The sequence below is a fragment of the Platichthys flesus genome, chromosome 4 (genome assembly GCF_949316205.1).
Source record: "Platichthys flesus chromosome 4, fPlaFle2.1, whole genome shotgun sequence".
Taxonomy (NCBI): Eukaryota; Metazoa; Chordata; class Actinopteri; order Pleuronectiformes; family Pleuronectidae; genus Platichthys; species Platichthys flesus.
Genome location: NC_084948.1, coordinates 27,956,586 through 27,975,951, shown reverse-complemented (window position 1 = coordinate 27,975,951; position 19,366 = coordinate 27,956,586). Strand labels below are relative to the sequence as shown.

The 19,366-nt window shown below is 46.1% G+C and overlaps 1 protein-coding gene across 1 annotated transcript in view; it reads left to right on the top strand.

The window, feature by feature from the left end:
• The window catches only part of plekhg2 (pleckstrin homology domain containing, family G (with RhoGef domain) member 2), a 32,909-nt gene that overhangs the window by 4,947 nt on the left and 8,596 nt on the right, over positions 1-19,366 (top strand). Inside the window, exons 2-6 of the mRNA XM_062385344.1 lie at positions 1,380-1,457; positions 7,764-8,296; positions 12,674-12,774; positions 16,955-17,021; positions 17,810-17,856. Of these exons, the coding sequence (XP_062241328.1) occupies positions 1,409-1,457; positions 7,764-8,296; positions 12,674-12,774; positions 16,955-17,021; positions 17,810-17,856 (797 nt within the window). The 5' untranslated portion in view covers positions 1,380-1,408. The remainder of the gene's footprint in view (positions 1-1,379; positions 1,458-7,763; positions 8,297-12,673; positions 12,775-16,954; positions 17,022-17,809; positions 17,857-19,366) is intronic.

Below are 19,366 nucleotides of genomic sequence, written 5' to 3'. Positions count from 1 at the left end.
TGGTTGCTTCTAACAGGTTGTCAGTTTCATGGTATTTGTCAAGTGTCAACTTAAACTCACAAACTTTAAATCACATGATCAATGTTGATTCTAAAAGTCCATAGGGCCAGGGATCCTCACAGCAGCTGTGTGTGTGTCTGTGTGTGTGTGTGTGTGTGTGTGTGTGTTTCCATGCTGTCTTATTGATCAAATCAATGAGGGCAGAATCTTGGGAAAGTGGGAATCGAACCAAAAACCATCTAAAGTTGCGTAGTTCTCCCTCCCAACACGGCTGTGTATGTATTGTATGTGATTCAAAGCTTGCTGGTTCGAATCCCATCAGAATCAATGGTTTTAACTGGAGAAGCTGGACAGACACTGAATCGACTCATTGACCACAACCGATCAACTTCCTGTGAGTTCAGTCAGCTGCTCTGTGGTTTCCAACGCGGAGGTGTTGGGGATGTGTTTGTTTCTGAACAGGGTCACCTGATCGTGACCTCTGACCTTCATGTACAGGTCACTGCGAGGTGACCTCTGACCTTCCCTCATGTACAGGTCACTGCTAGGTGACCTCTGACCTTCCTTCATGTACAGGTCACTGCGAGGTGACCTCTGACCTTCCTTCATGTACAGGTCACGTTGGCTGGTCGACTGCCACTGTCATTCACGTGTGAGTGTGAGTGTGCGTGTGAGTGTGTGTGTGAGTGTGTGTGTGTGTTTGAGAGAGAGTGTGAGATGAGGTGCTTTTGAAACGAAGCACCTGGAAACACCTTTTGGCAGCTGACGATGACGTTGGCCAGTTCACACACACACACACACACACACACACACACACACACACACACACACACACACACACACACACACACACACACTGCAGCATGATGTATTGTGGTTAGAAACTTCTTCAGCTTTGATGGACGTGTTTTATCCGAGGTTCTGTTCCTTCTGTTCGGCGAGCAGCACCGACTACAATGAAAACTTGAACTAGTTCCGTTTATGTGAAACCGTAAAGAATGAATCAACATCATGACAAAGTGTGTTCACACAAGAAGAACACAACCACAAGTCAACGTATGACAACAGATGACCTTTAACACAACAACACAAAACAAGCAGAGGAGAGAAGCTGGTCACGTTCATCGACCTCATGTCTGAAACAGTTGGACTTGATGTCACGTCTCACTTCTCTTTACATTAATGTTTTACTAATGTTGAAAAGCTTCAGTAGGTTCAAACCCTGTGTGTGTCAACACCAGGGTTTGAACCTGCACCGTGTGGTCCTGCTCCACTTCCTGCTTGTACACTACTGACCCTGAGCGACCCCTCAGGGTCAAGCCTGTATCGTGTGGATCAGGAAAAGGAGACCAACCATTTCTCCTCATTTCTCTCTGCAGGATTCCACTTCCTGTGACATCATCACACCATGCCTGAGGGGTCACGGCGTGGCAGCCAGCGATCGCCCCGTACTTCAGGTAACAGAGGGTTCGAGTCCCTGCTTTGTGCTGCTGTGTTCTTGTGTTACTGACACTTTACCATCAGTCCTTCCTCTGCTATGATGTACATACACAGTATACTCACTGGTTCGATCTGTGTATTTATACACAAAGGTTTTCTCCCACTGATTGAAAGTGTGTTGGTCCCACCAGTGGAAGCAGGAGACCAGATTTATTGTGTAAAGTGATGTGTTGTAAAATGTGTACACTCTAAACAAAGAAACACACTCTACATGGAAGTCAGGCTCTGTGGCACAATGGACACAACAATGGACTTCTAGACAAAACAAGACAATGACCTAGAAAGCAGAAGGTTCAAGTGAGACAGGTAATTTAAAGGTTGAGGGTTCGAGTCCCACCAGAGTGGTGCTTTATACAATAAATATGTTGCTGTGTGTAGATTATTTACCCTCCAGTGGTTTCACACTCTTTTTAAGTTCAACACCCGAGAACTGACTTGTGGGTTTGAGTCCCATTGACTGTTATCTCTACCTTTTGTCCTTTTCAAAATAATGTTGTTGCTTGTTCACATGCACATTCACAGTTTTTGTGAGCCGTGACTTCCTTTCACCAAATGAGAGGAAGTCAAATACACACAAACACACACACACACGCACACACAGTGGCTCAGTAATGATGTGTAATTACACACAACTCCCATGCTGTTTCAATGCTCTGCTGTTATATTGGCTTCCATAGTTAGCATTTACAACACACACACACAAACACACACTTGCAGGAACATACCAGAGCACTCTTAACATTTCTGCAGAGTCTAACACACTCTGCAATTACAACTCAGCCAACAGATTTATACACAACACAAAGTCTGTGGACACACAACTGACTGTTGTAGTTATGTAACACACACACACACACACCCACACACACACAAACACACCAATACTGTGTGTGCAGGAAGTTGTCTGGTTTGTGGCGATTAAGTGTAGCACTGTAACAATGTTTCTGCTCTGACACACACACACATACACACACACACACACACACACACACACACACACACGCACACAATAAAATGGCACAGCAGATCTGTTGATTATAACCATTGAAAAGAACGGAGCAGAAAATAGAGAGAACGCCCTCGATAAGGCTGCAGAGAAAAAGGTCCGGAGGAGAAAGGGAGGAAGGGTGAGACAGAAGTGGAGCGATAGAAGAACAGAGGGAGGAGAGCCGGGTGGACGAGTACAACTCCAGACTGGACTGTGATCAGCTGATTTATGAAGCGTCAGAAACAGGCAGCGTTTCAGAAAAGATGAGTTTGAGAGGCTTCACGGTGGAGGAGGATGAGGAGGAGGAAGCTGAGGAGGATGAGGAGGAAACTGAGGAGGATGAGGAGGAGGAAGCTTAGGAGGATGAGGAGGAAACTGAGGAGGATGAGGAGGAGGAAGCTTAGGAGGATGAGGAGGATGAGGAGGATGAGGTGGAGGAAGCTGAGGAGGAGGAGGAGGAAGCTGAGGAGGAAGCTGAGGAGGGTGAGGAGGATGAGAAGGAAGTTGAGGAGGATGCTGAGGAGGATGAAGATGAAGCTGGAGGAGGATGAGGAGGAAGCTGAGGAGGAAGCTGAGGAGGATGAAGAGGAAGCTGGAGGAGGATGAGGAGGAAGCTGAGAAGGATGAGGAGGAAGCTGAGGAGGATGAGGAGGAAGCTGAGGAGGATCAAGAGGAAGCTTTGGAGGAGGATGAGGAGGAGGTTGAGGAGGATCAGGAGGAAGCTGAGGAGGATGAGGAGGAAGCTGAGGAGGATCAAGAGGAAGCTGAGAGGGATGAAGAGAAAGCTGAGGAGGGTGAGGAGGAAGCTGAGAAGGATGAGGAGGAAGTTGAAAAGGAAGTTGAGGAGGATCAGTAGAAAGCTGAGAAGGATGAGGAGGAAGTTGAGGAGCATCAGGAGGAAGCTGAGAAGGATGAGGAGGAAGGTGGAGAACAATGAGGAGGAAGCTAAAGACTGATGAGAACTTTAAAAAGGAGAAATAATGAAATAAAAGCTTCATTAATAACTTGTCTTTATACACTGATTAAAACTTGTAATAATAAATGTAATTTAAACCTTCTGGACAGGGCTGCATCTGCTGGAGAGAGTTGAGGAAGACGAGTGAATGATGAGGAACATTCAGGTTCTGACACCGCTGAAGATTTACAGACGTCTGATAAACTTCTCGTCTTCTAAACACAGTGTGACTCTCAGTCTCTTCGTCAGGAGGTCAAGCTGTAATGTTGACTCAGAGCCTAAAGTTACATTCCCACTATTTCAACATCTGGTTTTAACTTACACCCTCGAGTTTAACCCCCCCCCCCCTCTTATCTTTGATTCTTTGAATGTGTGAACGATGAGTTCCTCTCAGTTATTTAATCAGTGACTGTTGCTGGTCTCATGTTCAGTGCTCTTCAGCTGAGCTTGTTTGATGATTCTCCAGGAAATGACATCACAGGAAGTAAAAATACCAACGAAAACCCATGAGGAACATTTGTACTGCAGAGGTCAGAGGGTCAAAAAGCTCAAAGAAGAGACAAAGATCTCGATGTTTTCTCAGATTTCAGTGATGATTGAGTTTCTTCTTCCACAAACCAGAAGCACAAGCACAAGGTACAGAGACGTGAAGGAAGCAGAGCAGAGTCCATTAGAAAGAATCAGCTGCAGCTCAGTACAAACCTCCACCAATCACTGCAGCTGCTGAGAACCAGATGTTTTTAATGTGAGTCACGTTTACAATCCACATGTTAATGAGAGAGAGAGGTCACTTGTTCAACAGGACAAACAGAACTCTTTAGTTTGAGACATGAACTTAGTTCTCTGCTCTTCTCCCGACACTTGATTCCACTTCAGTTACCAACACATTGATTTTACAGAGCAGAGCGACATGTTTAACACGATGAGGTGGAACACACAGGTCTCCACATTCTGCTGCAAAGGTTAGGTTTTTCATTTTAAAACGAAACAATAAATATATGAATAACCAAGGTGATAGTTCATGTTCACACGTGATTTGATTTTCAAAATAAAAGCACGACTGATTTGACATTTTAAAAGCGTAAAACAAGGTGTGTGGAGGAGGAGGAGCCGTCGGGTCCTTGTGCTGCAGTTTGTCTAGTTTCTCAATCAGGAGGCGATTTGTTCTTTTCTAAGAAGCGTGTTCCATCCCAGTGGAACTGGTAATGACAGTGAGGAGCTGCTCTCTCATTACTGTCATCACACACACTCTGGAATTCTCTCCAACGTATAGTTTCACAGCGTCTCTTCACAGGGGAATTCCAGCTGAGCACTGACGTTCACAGACATGTTGCTCAGCCTCACAGCTCGTTCAGCTGCTGATGACACTACCAGTCAATTCATCATCTTCATCTTCATCATCATCATCGTAAGCTTCATTTATACAGATAAGAGATTAACTGATTAATGACCGTCCATTCGTTTAGGTCCCTTTATTCTTTCATTGATTCATGAAGCAAATCTATTTTCTTTTATTTATTATTGTCTTGTAATTTTATCATCTGCAGTGTCTTTAAGACAAAATATTTATACAAAATATTTAATGATAAAATAAATCATTAAAATAAATATAAGTAAATAATCAAGCGAATACAAGCTTAAAAGAAAAAGTATTTTTTCTGGATGTTAATATAAGAGTGTTAATTCACCTGCTGACTCGTCAGCACCTCAGATGTTTGCTCTACTTCACCTTTGACCTGCGTCCGTGATGTTTGAGCTCCGGAGCGTCAGTGCGTCTGTCACGAGGCGTGATGTCGCTTGAACGTGAAGAGAAGAAGGCGGGGTCGTGTTGAAGATTCTCCACGTTATAAATTATATTAAAAAAAACAGTGTCACAGACCAAAGAGATGATGAATTGTCTCAGAGAAGTGAAGCCGCTGAATCTGGACCAATCACGAGCCCCAGGGGGCGATGATCCAGCTTCACTCTCAGGAGCCGTCATGTCGTCCATCTTTATGTTCACTGTTCTGATTAAACGTTGAGTAATGATGGCGGAAGTTTGAGTAAGAGCTATGTGTGTGTGTGTGTGTGTGTGTGTGTGTGTGTGTGTGTTTGTGTGTGTTTAAATGTTTGAGAAAGAGAGAAACAGACAAACACAAGTGTTCAGCAAACCACTTCCTGTGTGTCAAGTCAGGTGCAGACACACAAACACACAGAGATTCAGTAACAGGAAATCAGTGTGTGTCTTTCACAGTGAAGGGTGCGGTTATCAACAACATACGGACAAACACACACACGCACCAGACAACTGTAAGTATCTCTGTGCAGCGTTTATCACAAGTTAATATTTCTACCTTAAATCTACAGAGGGTGACTCGATCACTTGTTTCGTCTGGTTTGTGTTTTAGAGGAGAAGTAAACTTCAGATTCAGATTTCCATGTTGTTGAGAGATTAACTGTGTTCAACTTAACGCCTCATAAATGCTGAGTGTTCTAAAAATGTAAGTCGCTTTGGACAAAAGCGTCAGCTAAATGACATGTAAGGAAATGTTAACTGAATTCAATTCGTCAACAGTTTAGAAAAGAGACTGTTTGACTTTTTAAAATCGTCAAATGAAGTTATTTCGAAGGGAAGTTCACAACTTGCTGAGGTCTCCTTCCACTTATACATGTGTGTGTCTGTGTGTGTGAGTGTGTGTGTGTGTGGTCAAATCAGGAAATGTGGTTGCATACATTTTTTTAGTTTTGATTCGAAGGAAGCTTCTGAATTTTCTAAATCAAGTCAAAGATCTGTGGCTTTGCTCGAAGTGAAATAGTGAACAGTGAACGAGACGTGTGCATGTTACTGACTCAGGTCTGTGCACGGCTGTTGGACAGAGACTTGCCCCCCCCCCCCCCGCTCTCTCCACGTCCCTCACTGAGCTGCTGAGGAGACGAGGTCAGGGCTGAGAGCACTGAGGATGAGGTCATGGTGGTTTGAGCTCCGAGCTGAAGCAGGGAGCTGAGAGGAGACAGAGCGGGACAGGAAGTGATGTGAGACAAATGTTTCTCTGACTCAACGTCTCAGAGCTCTTTCTCCTGACGGTCGCACAACGAGAGAATTCACACCGAGTGAAGACTCACACCTAGTGGTGGAAACAGCCCGTCGGCTTCCATCAGGGGTGAGTCAGAAGGGTTTAAATCTACAGTCGATGCACAAGCGCCTGAAGATGATTGGTCCAAAGCCCCAGTGACTGATACTACCCCCCCCCCCACACACACACACACACATCCTGACTGACTCACCCTCACAAAGTCGACTGAGAACTGAAATGTGTGTGAACGTCATGGCTAAATAAGGCTGTAACTTGTACAGCTGAGACTGTGTGTGTATTTGTGTTTGTTTGTGTGTGTGTGTGTGTGTGTGTCAGTGAATTTCAGGTTAAGAGCACTGAGGGTTGTTGGGTTCAGTCTGTCAGTGTAGTGATGAAGTGCGTTGGTGTTTTTCCAAATCCAACATGGCCCCTTCATGCAGAGCAGGACCCTCGTGTTCCAGGAGGTTCACGTCTCAACAACAGCTGCTGAACCTCTTCCTGTGAGAACCTGTAGTTCTGTTCCTCAGCCGTCCAGCCGCCCCCCCGACATGTCTGATGGTTATTCATGGAAATTTATCTGGACTTCAGACGCTAGTGAAAGTGAAACAGCCGCTGAGGGTCGGGTGTGTCTCTGTCCGGGAGCGAGCTGCCAGCGATCGGCCTTTTGAGAGGTTTTGACTCAAACAGGTGATAAAATGATTTGTTGAATTGTGAGAGAAGGTGTTTGAACAGAGGAGAAACGCCCCCTGGTGGTTAAAACACAAACAGAGACTGTGCTGAGGAGATCCTGTGTAACACTTCCTGTGATTCACCAGAGAACAGAGCTGCAGTTCCCCCGACAGGAGCATTCTAACGACCCTGAATCAGCTGTTCAGTCGAAGCCTGGTTCTGACATTTAAATATAACATTGGACATTTCTGTTCTGTTGCCACCGCCGCCATTGTCTTACTGACTCGCAATGAATCCTGGGACATGTTAGCCTTCGTTGCTCGGGAATGGAAGGATGAATCTGACACACAGCTGATGGCAGCTCCCAAACATGCTCTCCCCCGGTGGTGATGTTGGGAACTGCTGCAGGTTTTCTTGACCTTTGTCTCTTCTTCAGAGTTTTGTGACATTTCAGGGTTTTGCACAAATGAGTTGCAGACCTGGGTTTACACACTGTGATCATGTCTTTGTGCAGTAAAAGTTGTAATTATTGATTTTCTTGAAGTTTCTGATAATCCATCTGATGGACCACGTCCTCTTTCTGTCCGTCTCTCCTCAGCCGCCAAGCGTCCCTCCTCAGCCTCGTCTCTGAGTGGGATTGTGGGTAGGATGATGTCGTCCGGTGAACGAGGAGCCTCGTCCTCCTCCTGCACCTCCGTCAACACCGTCTGCTCAGATGGCGAGCGCCCCGCCTCCCTCTCCTCCTCCACCTCCTCAGCCTCCCTGCATGACGCTTCCCACTCCTCCTCGTCTTCCTCCTCTTCCTCACTGCCATACGGCGCTGTCCCGGCCTATAACGCCTCCTCGTCCTCCTTGTCGTCCTCTACACCAAAACGGAACAGCTCGGACATCAGCCTGGACCTCACTCCCTTGGTCACGCCACAAGGAGGAGGAGCTCCCGGAGGCGGTGTCAGTGTGGCCAGGGCATCGGGAGCAGGGCACCCTGTTGATGGGCACCTAGCTAATGCTAATGCTAATGACGCGGCGGAGGCAGTAGCCACGCCCAGGCGGCTGTCGCGGCTGGAGAGAGTGGTGATGGAGATCGTGGAGACGGAACAATCCTATGTCCGAGATCTGAAGAGCATCGTGGAGGTAAGAGCCCACTTCCTCTCCCAGCTGCTGCTGAACGCTACACACTCTGACACACTCTGTTCCACATGTCACATGGTCCAGGTTCCAGGTCTGTGATCGAGACCCGATTAACTCACAGGTTCGATTCTGTTTAGTTTAGTGTTTGAAGGGACTTTCAGGGACCCAGGAAAAATTTTCCTGAGGATCTTCAACCAAAACTTGAAAATTAGTGTTTGGAACTGAATTGTCGTTGCTGTTGCGTTAACAGATTGTTGGGTTGTGATGCTGAAGGAGGAAAACACAAACTCTTGACGACAGCACAGGAAGTTTGATGTTTCTTACGATGAAAAACTTAAATGATTCATTGATTATCAGATTATCATTGATCTGAATCATCATTGATTATTGATGTTGTGTTGATTATCCCAGTGAGACATGTTGCACCTGATCCAACCAAAGATTTTCACGACCAATGAAAACACAGAAACACTTGTAGTTCACTCAGCACGGATCTGAACTGCCCAACGCCGCGCTGTGATTGGTCGACTCGTTACTGTGGCGCCCTCATGTTTCAAGGTGTCGGTGCTCGTTAAAAGTTCCTGTCGGCCAATCACGGAGCAGCTGGGGTCGACTGAAGGAAACTAATAAACAGAGACAGGGTGTGTGTGTGTGTGTGTATGTGTGTGTGTGTGTGTGTCTGTGTGTGTTTGTGTGCGTGTGTGTTTGGGAGGAGCTGAAGTCTAGATTTATTGGCCAGGTGTGAATTCCTCCGGGCCAGTTTACCTGCAGCTGGCTTCCACACACACACACACACACACACACACACACACACACACACACACACCCTGTCTCTGTTTATTCGTTTCCTTCAGTCGACCTCAGCTGCTTAGTTAAAACATTTCCTGTTTAAAAATGTCACACATTTGAATTTCGATTTTCACAAATGAGAGTGAAGCTGAATCATCTCAGTCGCCCCCTGGTGGCTGAACGCATCACAGGCCATAGACCGCTCCTCCTCCATGTTAACAGGTGGGACATGGACCAAACTAATTTAATCCAAGTAGAGGATTTATAACTGTTTGTCGAAGTTGGTTTCCGTTATGTGCTGAATGTGATTGTGTGAAACGTTTTGGCCGACATAAAGTTTAATGTGTGTGTGTCTGTGTGTGTGTCTCTGTGTGTGTGTGTCTCTGTGTGTGTGTGCGTGTGTGTGTGTGTGTTGCCTCCATCTGTCCAACTGGAGTGTGAAACATCCTTTTGAAGTAAAACAGAGAATTTACTGCTGCCTTCATCCTCTGCCATGACACACACACCCAAAGACACACACACACACACACACACACAAACACAGACAGACACACACTCTCTCTCTGCTCTGTCATCAGGTTTATCAGCGCCTGTCAGTTCTCTCTCTCTCTTCTGAGGGGGAGGAACCTTCTCTCTCATCATCTTTGTTTCCTGGGACTCTTTTCATGTGGACGTCAAACGTGACTCAACTGAACTCCTGTTGTTCGGTTTCAGTCAAAAGATAAAATGAGGAAACAGTTTTTCAGTAACTGTCTGAATCAAGAGGAATAAAAAACAATAATTGCTTTTAATTTGAAACATTTGGGACATCTGATATTGTTTGGCTCAGTGTGTTTAAGGAGAAACAGATTTTTAGACTCTATGACACAATAATGATTTTTAACGTGTGTCTGTTCCACACGGACCCAAAAATCTGATCTGAAAAGATGTTAATGTTTCCAGCTCTTTTAAGTTCATGGAGATGTTTCCGCTTTCTGATTCGATACCGAGTACCAATATGATAACTTATATAAAGTATTTTAACAGCTGTCTGCTGCTTTGTAAGAAACTGAAGAGTATTTAGTTCTGTCCTGTCCGAACCCTCAGCTGAGCCCCTGAATCCCACTGAACTTTTTTAAACTTCTCTGATGCATTTTGGGGGAAAACCAGTTTCAATCATCAGCACAGTCAGAAACTGGTGATTTGAGTCTTCACATTCTAAACTGCAGTCGAAGCAACGATCCCAGAATTCCTCTGTCCTGATGGAAAGAGGCCTGTTAGATGATAGGTGTGTGACTGTGTGTGTGTGTGTCTGTGTGTCTCTCTGTGTGAGTGAGTTGGTGTGTGAGAGTGTGTGTGTGTTGTCCTGTAATGTAAGCCTTCATTCCTGCTGCTCTCTGTATTTGAGGTTTTGCTGAAGTCTGGTTTTGATTGGGGCTACATGATGTCACGCTCACTGTGAATCTGAACCAACGACCATAATAGGCCTGCGTCTGTGTGTGTGTGTGTGTGTATCAGAATAATAACAATGCAGACACACACAAAGAGGAATAGGAAGAATGAGAGAAAGTGGAAACATCTCCTCTCCGTCTTTTTCTAAATGTCCTTTGTTCTTCTCCAACACACTCGGATCAGTTTTTATTTTTTTAACAGTTAAATCCTTTTCCGTCACTTGAGGAGATTTCTGTCAAAACGCAGACAGAAGTGTAACTTCATCAGAATCCGGTTCTTTTTCTATGTGTTTTAAAGAGAGACGTGAGCATCAGCTGCAGCCAAGTGGGACAGGAAACTGAGGGGGGGGGGGGGGGGGGGGGGGGGGAACTATGGGGGAGAGAGAGAGAGTGAGGGAGAGAATGATGGGGGGAGAGAGAGAGAGGAAGGAGGGAGGTAGAGAACGATGGGGGGGAGAGAGAGAGAGGAAGGAGGGAGGTAGAGAACGATGGGGGAGAGAGAGAGAGAGAGGAAGGAGGGAGGTAGAGAGAGCAAGAAGGGCAAGAAGGAGAAAAAACAGAGTGAGGGAAAGATAGAATGAAGTGGGAGAGGGTTAAAGAATAAAAAAGAGAAAATGACAAGAAGACAGAGAGGAATGTGGAGGAGAAAACAGAGGGAGGGCGAGTTTGAGGTCGCAGAGAGGATCTGGGGAACGAGAAGGGAAAGAGAGGAGTGAGCGGTCGGCCGGAGAGAGAGGAAACAAAGAGAGAGAGAATGATCTTCCTCCTTTTCATCATCATCATCAAACAACAGTGAAGGAAACTTCATCTACAAAACATCTAGTTCCACCAATCACACGCGTCGATCCGACTTCTCATTGGTCGAAAAGTCGTCGTTATGTTTTTAACTAGATGAGCAGCTTTTACTTTCAGTTGCAAGAGAAACAGAAACATTAATGATCGATATTAACGATCAGTTACTTAACGTTTACTGAACCTTGACACAGAAGAAGTCGTAAGATTCATTTTGTGTTAAGAAAAATTACGGCTAAGTCGAGACTGAAAAGAACCAATCAGCAAGAGGCTGTGACATCATCGAACCCAAACGTCTCAGCAGCAAACTGTTGGTGTCTGAAGCTCTGGAGAAGACGTCTGACCAGCCTGAGCACATCCATCACTCTCTCTCTCTCTGAGTTTCAGTCTGTTCTTCTCCTCCGTCTCTTCCTCATTCCTTCAACTTCTGCTTCTTCTTTCTCTCCATCACTTCTCTCTCTCTCTCTGGCCTTCCTGTTGCCTTTAAAAGGTGATGAATGTGGCCAAGGCCTCTCATTATATGCCTTATTATACTCTCACACTCACACACAAACACACACACATACACACACACAGAGACACACACACTACACACACACACACAAACACACAAATTGCTTGTTTTTGTTCCCAGTTTAGGAGGAAAGCGGCCTAAGGGACATGAGTTTTGTTTGCGGCCTCACTGTGTGTTTGTCTGTGTGTGTGTTTGTGTGTGTGTGTGTGTGGAGGGGGGTGTTGGAGTAATCACACACATATTCTTTACTTGACTTTTATGGTAAATGTAGTTGTGGTTTCCATTCAGAGCGTTTTTCATGTTTCTGACCAATCAGAGAGCTCCTTTTTGGTGGGTGGAGCTAAGTCAAACCCTGCTGCAGTGTTCAATGAAACGTGAGAGGTTGTTGTGTTGAGAAACAATGTGAACGCGACAAAGTGCGACGATTCTTGGATTCAGAGAAAAAAATCGTGGCGTACAGAAATCACATGACCTCGATCCAGTTGTTTCCAGGAGGCGGAGCCTGTAGAGCAGCAGGAGGCGGGGCCTGTAGAGCAGCAGGAGGCGGGACATGACGTATGACCTCTGCTGTGGAAAGATCAGTGTTGTTGTTTGTGGACGTCTTTGTCTTCTATGTGTCCGGCTCCTCTTCTTCATCCTGAGATGTTTGTGTTCTTCAGGTTTCACGTCACGTGTTAGAAACCTCATCAACACGTCCAGTCTCTCACTGGGAAGCCTCCACACATTGTCCTGCTGGTTCCTCACATGGAACATGTCAGGACTTTAGTTTATATCTGAAAGTGTATTTCCTTGAATATGTAAAATGTGCTGATAGACCCCACGTTGACTGACAGCTCTCTCTCTCTGTGTCTGCAGGATTATCTCGGCTGCATCATCGACTGTGGCGCTCTGCCTCTGAAGCCGGAGCAGGTCAGCACTCTGTTCTGCAACATCGAGGACATCTACGAGTTCAACAGGTACCTGACCTCCGGCCCCTCCAGCAGACCAGCCATAGGCCTGTCAGGTCCAGTCCGTCTGTGTGGATTAGAATCTGTAAAGTATTCGGTGTGTTAATAACTGTGGCACACGTCCGGTGGTTAATGCTGACGTGGCGGCTCGGCTCAGATCGGCTCGGCTCGGGAATGAAAGACTCCAGCAGCTGTTGAGTTCACATGATGAACCAGAGAGAGAGAGAGAGCGGCCGGGATGATGGACGAGTGAAGCTCCATCATCATCTGGCTTATGCACAAACTCAGTTTTCAGCATAACATCGTAATCAAATATATTAACTTTTATTATATAGATAAATATATATATACAGTATAGTATATTTATATTTTTATATTCATATTACCATTTCATTCACATGTGTGAAAAGATAAATCAATATCCATCAATAGGATCAATCTGAGGGTCACCCCACCCACCTGAGACTTTAGAGTGAAGAAATGAAGCACTCACAGAACTGTGTGATGTCAGCTATAAAACAGACATTCAAGAAAAAGAGTAAGAGACAAGAAGAACGTGTGTGTGTGTGTGAGTCTGTGTGTGTGAGAGTGTGTGGCTGTGTTAGCTTTAAGAGCCTGGTAAGGAAGCTGTTAAAATATGTCACACACACGCACACACATACACACACATACCAACACAACCCTCCACCCTACACTGCAGAGAGTTCTGTTTTCACACTTCAGTTTCTTTGTGTCTGCTCGAACACACAGACACACACACACACACACACACACAGTCACACACTAACACTGGAACACTAACAGTCACTTACACAAAGGCACAAATGTGTGAGTACAAACACACACAGTTTTCTTTCCATCCAGGCTTCCTGCCCCTGGTTCTCATGGGAAATATTGTGTGAGAGGGAGCGAGTGAAGGGGGGGGGGGGTGCAGAGAGAGAGAGAAGGGGAGAGAGAGGGAGAGAGAGACAAGGGTTAGATGTGTCTTACATCTCTGCAGTTAATTTGATTTTATTTAATTAACGTAATTAGTTTATAACGAGGTAATTAGAGCTCAGAATTCCCCTCATTCACTTCCTTCCCCCCTCTCTCTCTCTCTCTCTCTCTCTTTCTCTTTCTCTCTATCTTTCTCTCTCTCTCTCTTTCTCTCTATCTTTCGCTCTCTCTCTCTCTCTCTCTCTTGCTCTCTCTTTCTCCTGGTTTACAGATTTTAAAATCCATGACCTGGTTTCTCTCTCTCTCTCTTTGTCCTGGAAACGAGAGAAAATAAGAAAAAACCAGTCCACACACACACACACACACACACACGCACACACACACACACACACACACACACACACACACACACACACACACACACACACACACACACAGAACCAGATGTGTAGACATAACAGAGTCCAGAGTGACGACATCATTCAGCATAACTCGAACATGACTCCACGCTCAGGTCGGCTCTGACGGGTGAGACTTGGCCGTGATTGGCCGCTGAGCCTCGTCCTGGACCAAGCCATCCCCGTGCACGCTCTCACGTGCACTGACACATGGTGAGCGCCACCAAGGGGACAGACGGGACCCGTCCTCAGCGTCCTGACGTGTCCACACTCACATAAAAACACTTTCATCTTCACACAAATTACAACGGCATTTGCAGTCAGAGTCTGAATGGAGCCTTGGTATCAAGGCCCCGCCCACACACGCTCTCAGCCAATCCTCTTCCTCCTCCTCCTCCTCCTCCTCCTCTTCATCGCTCCAGTGAAGCAGCATATCTCCGATGCCTCGCAGTCAGCGGCTGTTCATCACTCTGTTCAAGAGTCGCTCGCTCTGCGTGAGGACAGAAAACAGACCTCGGCCCCGTGTGTTTGGTTTGGCCCCGGCCCCGCGGAGGAGGGCCCGGCTCGGGGTGTTGGGGGGGGGGGGGTCAGGGGGTCCTGTGGGGTCGGGATTCGTTTGTTTATATAGCAGCTAAGACCCCTGAGAAAAACGAAAGGATGAAATGTGGTGAAGTAACGAGTGGAGACGTGGGGGGGGGGGGGGGGCAGCGTAAGCTAGACGACCACGAGGAAGAAATCACGACACATTTTATATTGAATTAATATTGAATCATATTTGACTCTTTCACTTCCTGGATGTAGCTGATGCTTTTGTGGCCAAAGGTCAAAGGTCACAGTGATGTCACAAACACATCGTAATTCAGGAATCAGGATGGAATTTCACACAAATCGGCTAAAAGGTCAAAGGTCAACGTCACTGTGACATCATCATGTTTGCTTTGTTCCTGCTTCCTGATTGGTCGTCGGAGACAAACAACCACTGAGTCTCTTCCCCGACATGTTTGACTTTATTCCCTCGACACACATGTTTCTGTCCTGTTTCAAATTATCAGCTGTGATTACTGAGGCCTGCGTGTCCATGTGTCCCCCCCCCCAACGAGGTCCGCCAGCCACAGAACGAGGCCTGACGCCAGTGGACAGGAAGAGAGAGAGAGAACAAGTGGGGATGAGAGAGAGAATGGGAGGAGTGGTGTGCGTCTGTGTGTGTGTGTGTGTGTGTGTTAGTATTTGTGATAATGAAAGACTTCAGCTTATTAAGTAAGAATGCAGCGAGGGTTCTGTGGTGCGACCTCATAGTGTGTGTGTGTCTGTGTGTGTTTGAGAGTGTGTGTAATGTGTATCTGTGTATTGATGTGTGTGTGTTTGTGTGTGTGTCATCTTGAACTGGTTAGGTTTAAAAGCAGCTGGGTTTGACTTTATCAATATCGATATCATAATAAATTATATTTCACATTTGTCTTAAAGGTTTAAAAATATCAGCAAGTTTCTGAAAATCCACGATAAAATCTGACAATAACTTAAAAAGCATCGAAATTAAAAAGGAGCAAAAGTCGTAATTTGTGACAGATCTTAATTAGAAAAGTAAATGAACCTATATTCTGTGAATTTGTTATAAAACATAAACAAGAGTTTTATTTTTTTTACCAGGAGATTCTTGAAACCCAGTCTGAGCAGTGTTTCCATTTGACCTGTTTACTGGTGGCACGGTGGTACAGTGGTTAGCACATCAGAGGTTTGACCTGTTTGAGTCCAGGTGCTTGGTTCTGTCTCCTCCGGACTCTAACCTGTGAACACTCTCAGCTCTCGACCTCCTTCTCCCTCGGCCGAGGTCACAAGGCTCAGCTCCGCACTCGGCAGCGTGAAACCTCTTCTAGGAAAAGGTCAAAGGTCAAAGGTCAAAACAAAATGTAAAACTTCAGCTTCAGTCAAGAGTCGATTTGACTGTTTTACTCTGAGTCTTCAAAACTTCAAACTGCTGCTCAGAGGTCGTCAGCACGAACAGCAGCTGAGAGAACCTGTGAACCATCCAGATGTTACAGATAAACACATGTTTATGAATGAAGTTTGAGTTGTAGATGTAAACTGACGTTCAGAGGATCTGAGCCGTGTGGACGAGCTGCAGAATGGAGACTCAGATCTCAGGTTCTACAGGAACCAGCAGGAGGAGGTGGAGGCACCGGGTGGAGGAACCAGGTGGAGGCACCGGGTGGAGGCACCGGGTGGAGGAACCAGGTGGAGGCACCGGGTGGAGGCACCGGGTGGAGGAACCAGGTGGAGGCACCGGGTGGAGGCACCGGGTGGAGGCACCGGGTGGAGGAACCAGGTGGAGGCACCGGGTGGAGGAACCAGGTCCCTTCACTGCAGAGACAGACGTAGTGATCTGTGGAGCGAGCTGAAGATCAGATCCTCAGCTCGAGGCAGAGAAGGGATCTGACGTCTGTGCTCAGATCTTTTCTTTTACACTTTTACAAGGATATCTATACCGTCCACATGGGGCTAAAGATAACACACAATAAATATACACTAACCACTAACATCTAGTGGTGAAGTTACATATTACAACTGAAAGACTGGAGATGTGTTAAGACATGAACTCTGTGATAAGGTCCCTCATCAGCAGAACATCTGGAATCTCCTTGTGTGTCCAAATGGACGTCTTCGTCTTCTTCGTGTCTGGCTCCTCTTCTTCATCCTGAGATGTTTGTGTTCTTCAGTTTCACGTCACATGTTAGAAACCTCATCAACACGTCCACTCGCTCACTGGGAAGCTTCCACACATTGTCCTGCTGGTTCCTCACCTGGACTCACAGTGTGTCCTCATACCTGCTGGCTAACGTCTGTCCATGTGTCCACAGTGACCTCCTGGAGGATCTGGAGCGGAGTCCTCACGCTGCAGCCATCGCTGAGTGCTTCGTAGAGAGGGTGAGTGCAGTTGACCTGAGTGTGTGAGTGTGTGTGTGTGTGTGTGTGTGTGTGTGTGTGTGTGTGTGTGTGTGTGTGTGTGTGTGTGAGAGTGTGTGAGTGTGTGAGTGTGTGAGTGTGTGTGTGTGTGTATGTTTTGAGAGGAAACACCCTCCATTCACTCAAAACACGTCACTCCATCAACTGGCTGCTGCTCTGGATCAAACACCCAATGAATATGTTCTGACTGTGTGTGTGTGTGTGTGTGTGTGTGTGTGTGTGTGTGTGTGTGTGTGTGTGTGTGTGAGTGTTTGTGTGGAGACAGTAGGGATATTGTCCCCAGTGTTTCTCCAACACTTTCACCACAGTGTAAAGTCTGAAGCTTCCGTCTGTAACTTTATTTAAACATTAAGATCAGAGCTGAGTCTTCAGATCTGATCTTCTTCTTCCAAACCTTTTCATCGAGGTGCAGTTCATTTTGTTGCCTGTTGGTGGCGTCATATCTTCTCTGTGCATGTCAGCGTTGTGTGTTCAAGCCAGAAGAGTCGAATGAACCTTTTTCCACCAGAGCAGTTCCAGAGCCGGTTCAGATCCTGGTCCTGAACCAATTCTTTGTGTTTAGACAGAACTGGCTCTCAGTCAGAAAATCTGGTTTGAAGAATGAAACGTTGACGTCAGGCGCTGGGGGGAGGGGGGGGGGGGGGGGCAGTTTGTCTTAGTGTCCATCAGGAACCTGGTCTGTGAACTGGATCCTCTGGGACGTCTTCTGTGTGTCCTCTTCCTCTAACTCTGATCTGTGTCTCCTCCAGAGTGAAGCATTCGACTTCTACACACTCTACTGCATGAACTACCCCAAGTAAGTACTCACACACACTCACACACACACAAACACACACACACACACACACAAACACACTCAACACTATTTTGTAAAATAAAACAACAACATGTTAATCCGAATGAAAACAAGGAAATAATGAAACACAACAAACTAAAACCTGAACACATGTCGGTTCAGATCGTGTGTTTAACACAACACGTGAGTCACTGATGACATCACAGTGCGACTAAAGGGTAATCTGACCCTAGCAACAGGCCGCCGACAGGTGCATGCTGGGAGTTTAGTGCGGATCTGTGGGTGGTGACTTCGATGGTATGTGATGTGTTCACAGCCTATTTTCTGGACATCAGTAAAACTGATTCTGATTATAGTTGTTTAACTCATGTAATCTGATTACATAATCCTGATTACATGTAATCCATTACAACCCAGCCCTGTGTGTGTGTGTGTACTTGTGTACTTTGATGTGTTTCCTCCAAAAAGTCTGACCGCAGGTTAATTCCCTGATGTCATCGACACACAGTTAAAACTTAATTGACGTGTGTGTATGTGTATTTGTATGTGTGTGTGTGTGTGTGTGTGTGTGTGTGTGTGCCCTGCATGCGTGTAAGTGTGTGTGTGTGAGTGTGAACCAGTGCAAGTCGACCCCTCCTTCACCCCCCTCCACTCGCTGCTCTCTGCCTGTCGCCTCCTTAAAGCTCCATTAAACTCCAATAGAAATAAGTAGGTCAAATGCTTTCAGACCAGCAAACTGTGTGTGTGTGTGTGTGTGAGTGTGTGAGTGTGTGAGTGTGTGTGTGTGTGTGTGTGTGTTTTCTGTGCTGCTCCTCTGGATCCTCTCAGTTCCAGCTGCTGCTTCGTGTCATTTCCATGTGAACGTCCTGAGACTCAGATCTGAACATGAGCTGAACAGACAGATTATGATCCAGCAGATAAACACAGTTTAAACTGTTCTGTTGATACTGTCATAGAGAAACAAAACTATATATAATATAATCTGCTCACATTCTGATTGATATTTTGTGACTGGAGAATGTTTTCAGGCTCTAACGTTCATCACTGTCCTCAGACTGTCCCTCGCTGCTGCTCCTCTTTTCAGCCTCTGTCTCAAACACTGGGTTCATTCAGGAGCCGTGTGTGATTTTCTAATCCAAGCACTCGACGTGTTCACGTTGAGACACTAATGTAGAATCCAGAATGAGGACACTCGGTCTCTCGCTCTGCATTTTTCCACTGGGATCCTCTGGGTCAGATTTGGGGGGAGATCTGCTGGATTGCAGGTTTTGGAAGTGGAGTGCAGCCGAGCTGGGAACCCGAGATGTTTGTCTTGGTTCGGTTGGTTATCCGCCACAAAGGGAGAAGCATGCCAGATAAGAGAAGGCTCTGGAATGCAGCTTCTCTGCCATCTGAAAAAGCCAAAATCAGGACTGGAGCGCTGGGAAGAAGAAATCTGAGTTCCAGTGATATCACAGCAATGTGTCATGGACCAGGCTCCTATTAAAACCACCTCTACACACATGGACCT